Source organism: Hippocampus comes, unplaced genomic scaffold (genome assembly GCF_001891065.2).
Source record: "Hippocampus comes isolate QL1 unplaced genomic scaffold, H_comes_QL1_v1.1 scaffold94, whole genome shotgun sequence".
Taxonomy (NCBI): domain Eukaryota; kingdom Metazoa; phylum Chordata; class Actinopteri; order Syngnathiformes; family Syngnathidae; genus Hippocampus; species Hippocampus comes.
The window spans coordinates 1,338,682-1,343,197 of NW_017806059.1; the positions used below are offsets into that span (position 1 = coordinate 1,338,682).

Below are 4,516 nucleotides of genomic sequence, written 5' to 3' on the forward strand. Positions count from 1 at the left end.
ATTGTTTTCCTTTATAAGAAAAAAAAAAAAAAAGATTTAATTTTTTTTTTTTTTTTTTTTTTATGTTTGAAAAAATCCGCGATGCACGGATTTGCACGGCGGTGTGGCGCCAACGCGCTAACCAGTCACCCATCGGGCCACCCTCAAATCCAGACTTGAACTAGGTGACTTCAAATGTGTTTGTTTGTTTTTTAAACAGCATTTCAGAAGGTGACTTGCTCATGCGTTTTGGATCATTGTCGTGCGGCAGAATAGAGATACGGTTCAGTTTGAGGTCACAAGCTGATGTCAGAGGATTTTCTTGTAAAGAGCAAAATTCCTGGTACCATCAATGACAGCAAGTCGTCCAGGTCTTAAAAGAGCAATTCAGCTCCAGAGTGTCACGCTACCGCCATCATGTTCGACTGTTGGCATGATGTTCTATTTCAGAAATGCTCAATTTACATGACGAGTAAATGGGGAAATTCCAAAAAATTCAACTTTTCTTTTGCAGTCCATAGAATATTCTCCCAAAATTCTTGTGAATGATTCATGTTTTCGTTGCAAAAGTAAGATGAGCCTTGATGTTCTTCAACTCTGTCATGGATGTGCAGTCTCTTCGTTATTGTTGACTCATGAACACTGACCAGGGAGACGAGAAGCTCTTTAGACGTTGTCCTGGGTTTCATTGTGACTTCCTGGATGCGTCGTCGCTGTGTTGTTGGGGTCACTTATGTAGACTCCTGGGAAGGTTCACCGCCATCCCATCTTTGGATAATGGCACTCACCGAGGTTCGCTAGAGTCCTGAAGCTTTAGGAATGGCTTTGTAGTAATTTCCACTCGGATAGATGTCCATGACTTTATTTGTCATCTGTTCTTGAATTTGTTTGGATCGCGGCATTTTGTCGTAGCTTTTAGGGATCTTTCGGCTGACTTCACTTTGTCAGACAGGTTCAGTGATTTCTTGATTGAATGGCTCGAGAAGTAATCGGACTTGGCTGTGGTCAGTGATAATTTTCCAATAAAAATGTAATTAGCCAAGGGTAGTTCATGATTTGACAAGACGGGCAAGTACTTTACACAGGGCCAAGTAACTTAGAATCGTTTTTCCCCCTTGAATAAAATCACTAAAAATGTCATTTTATGTCTACTTGGGTTATCTGTGTCTGACATTTACAATGATTTAATGATCTGGAAAAACTAGGCAGATCAGTCAAAGTTCATTCTGGTTCAAATGCCGATGTTTTTGGACCTCTTAACCCAGCAGCAGGAAGGGCGCAGTGTGGTCAAAAGAGCCCATTGTGTTCGTGCAGCGTGCTGCGTGCCATGCAGGCCCGAGCCCATGAGTGACCCCTGTTGTTCCTTTGCAGGAACGGGTGAGAGAGATGCAAACAAGAACAATGGCTGCATCTCGGAGAAGCCGGCGGTGACTGACTCCACAGGCGCTGAGGGCCCCCACTCGGCCTGGACCTCGGCCAGCACAGCTGACCCTGATGCTGCCATACCGCGCCCCCACCTGGCCCGCCTCTTCTCCCGAGATGCCCCGGGCCGAGAGGACAACACCTTCAAAGACCGACCCTCTGAATCGGACGAGCTGCAGACTATCCAGGAGCACAGCGGAGCGGCTTCAGAGTGCGGGTCGGAGAGCCCCGAACAGGACCTAGACTAGGCTAGCCTTTCTTCCCTCCCGCTTCCATCTCATCCTCTGCCGTAAGAGAGACGTATCCCTCACTTTTGACAACCCCACCACTAATTACGACTCTCACAAGCATGGCATCGGCGAGCAGCTCCGCACAGGCCGCCTTCGGGTTGGGCCGCAGGAAGAAGAACCCCGGCGTTCTGGATCAGATTGGAAAATTCTTTGGAGTGGACAAAAAGAAGAAGAGCAAGGTGAGGGGCCAGAGATAGTTGAAGTGAAAAATTCTCCGCTAACTCAGTTCAATCAGACGGTTCTCTTCCAGAGACACTTTTTACTTCTGGCTCTTGAACATAACTCAAAATCATTTGGTATAAAGAAAATTATCCGCATAGGCTTTGGTATTTTCGTTTAGTTTCGCGTCTTTGGGCCGTGAGTTTTCATAAAGCTAATTTGGGCTGGGGTTTTCATGCTTTTACTGTTTTACGATCACAAAGGGTGTGATTGACACAGCATGTTTTGATGTTCTTGTGCTTTTATTTGAATGGTACTAAAAGCCGTGGTATTATTGTTTGGCTGCATTTTAGTTCATGTTGTACAGGTGATATCATTGCGATGCCTCTGTTTATTTCAACATTTTATGATCTGGATTTTAGAGCCAACGTATTACAGGTCTGGGATGTTCCAAAATGATTGTGAAAGACTAAAATTATTGCTATTATTATTATAAATCTACAATATTGGGTATTTTATCCTTGATCCTTGGTGACTGTTGAAGCCCAAGTGAAAAATAAAAGTAATACACTATCTTTGATATAACTGAGGAGCACAGTGTTGCAGTCCAATAAAAGCAAATCAACAAATCTCGTGGGCTGATCATACTCTTTATTGATTTCAGGATGTCACGACAAACGCCCAATTTGGTGCAGCGTGGCTTTTTATTAGACCGCAACAATGTGCAACCATGCTTCAATACACAGTTACATTCAGAAATATTTGGCCAGTGAGAGCCTTTGAATAACTTTGCCTTTGTGTACCGCCACAATGGAACGAAACCCACCAGTAAGATGATTGAAATTTTGGATTCGAGAGGTTTCACAACAATGACGCTTTATGCAGTTGTTCCTCCAATTCTGCATGTATGGGATTCATGGGCAGAATCTGGAAAGGTGATTCAGGTCACAGCAGCGCGCCGGACAAGGGGTTAGCACTTTTGCCTCACAGTTCTGATGTTTGGGGGTCGAATCTCAGCTCAGATTTTGTTAGTATGTTCTACCCTTGCCTGTGTGGGTTATCTGCAGGTACTTCGCACTTCTTCCACATTCAAAAAAATCGTTTCATTGAAGACTGTGAATTGTCCTGAGGTGTGAAAATGAGTATGATCGGTTATGCATTTACATAAATATAAAATCCGCTTCTGTTCCTTTTGGCCTGTCCCATCAAGCCCTTATCTGAAGGTGAAGGTTTGTGTTTGTTTGTGCATGGCCTGAATGTTCTTTTTTCACCGGGTGCGTTAAAGGTTGCAAAAACGTTTGACAGATGTTCACAAACAGTTTTAACGTTTGCAGACAGTGGTTCTCGCACAGACGTTTTAACATGTTCAAAATTTGATGGCGACAAGAAAAACTGTCTGTGACAATTAAAACTGTTTGCCGTCGTGGCAACCTTTTGCAACTTTTAACGAACCCCAACCAAAAAAAAATAAAATACAATATTCGCCACATTCGCCCTGAGAGATGCCACCTTTAGTGGTCACCTTTGACATATATATAAAATAATCAAACGCAAAACAGCCAAACACTCATTTACTCACGTAGTTTACTTGCACACTCAGTTCATTGCGCGCTGATCGTAACCATGAAATGTCGTCGGTCCAGACCATGCCAAACAGAGGACCGACCCCTATCAAACATCTTTTTCCAAATACTTTTGTACCTAATTGTATTGCTCTCCAGCTTTTGACTCAGGATTTTGCTCTCAGTAACTACACCCAGTTGCATTATTATGACGCGCGGCATTGAGTAAAAAGCAAAAATGTGTTCAGTTTAATGGCTATCTGTGTTGCTACGTTAGTTAGCGGCATCAACTAGTGTCCAGTTCCAAACTTGACTGACAAATGTCTCCTCAGCTATGACACACTGAATCTGAATCCAAAGCAAGCCGCTTGTAGTTTTGTTGGAAAGAGGACACAGATGTTGGCCTCATATGAGTTAGCATTGTTTGTATATTCTTTTTAATCCAACCCGATGACTTTGCCTTGGAGAAACCATGCCACAAACTGCTCCCCATTGTTGAATTATTTTCCCCCGCTAGTCCCCGCAGAGCACATATCAGTATGCTTTGGTGAGATAATAGCAACAAGATCCCAAAGAAGTGTGAAAATGCATCTTCCCTCCCACATACTGTGATGTCATTCTGGCATATCGTCAGGACAACAATCATTAGACATTTGCCACGAATATTTTTGTTCGTTCCTGTTCATCACACTTGTTTGTTTTCTTTGCTTTGGTAATCCTGTCAGGGAACATGTTAATGAAACAAATTGCGCAATGTCGTGACAGGCAACACACTGTTTTTGCATCATTATTTGTTTAATTTACAAATTATATAACGTGATATATATATATATATATATATATATATATATATGATCCCAGGAGCTAAGTTGTCTGGGACTTGATGCCCCTGGCAGGGTCACGCATGGCAAACAAGTCCGAGGTGAGGGACCAGACAAAGCAGGGCTCAAGAACCCTTTATGATGAATAAAATAAATGAAACTCAGTTTCCCTTGCCCGGACGCGGGTCACTGGTGCCCCCCTTTGGAGCCAGGCCTGGAGGTGGGGCTCGTTGGTGACCGCCTGGTGGCCGGGCCTACACCCATGGGGCCCGGCCGGGCTCCG

General features: G+C 43.7%; 2 protein-coding genes across 5 annotated transcripts in view; both read left to right on the top strand.

Annotated features, from left to right (window-relative positions):
• The window catches only part of LOC109529668 (myelin basic protein), a 39,885-nt gene extending 38,213 nt beyond the window's left edge, over nt 1-1,672 (top strand). Inside the window, exon 4 of the mRNA XM_019893046.1 lies at nt 1,351-1,672. Within this exon, the coding sequence (XP_019748605.1) occupies nt 1,351-1,649 (299 nt within the window). The 3' untranslated portion in view covers nt 1,650-1,672. The remainder of the gene's footprint in view (nt 1-1,350) is intronic.
• The window catches only part of mbpb (myelin basic protein b), a 21,310-nt gene continuing 18,435 nt past the window's right edge, over nt 1,642-4,516 (top strand). For all 4 annotated transcript variants that reach the window (XM_019893048.1, XM_019893047.1, XM_019893050.1 and 1 more), the window contains exon 1: nt 1,642-1,870. In XM_019893048.1, the coding sequence (XP_019748607.1) occupies nt 1,751-1,870 (120 nt within the window). In that variant the 5' untranslated portion in view covers nt 1,642-1,750. The remainder of the gene's footprint in view (nt 1,871-4,516) is intronic.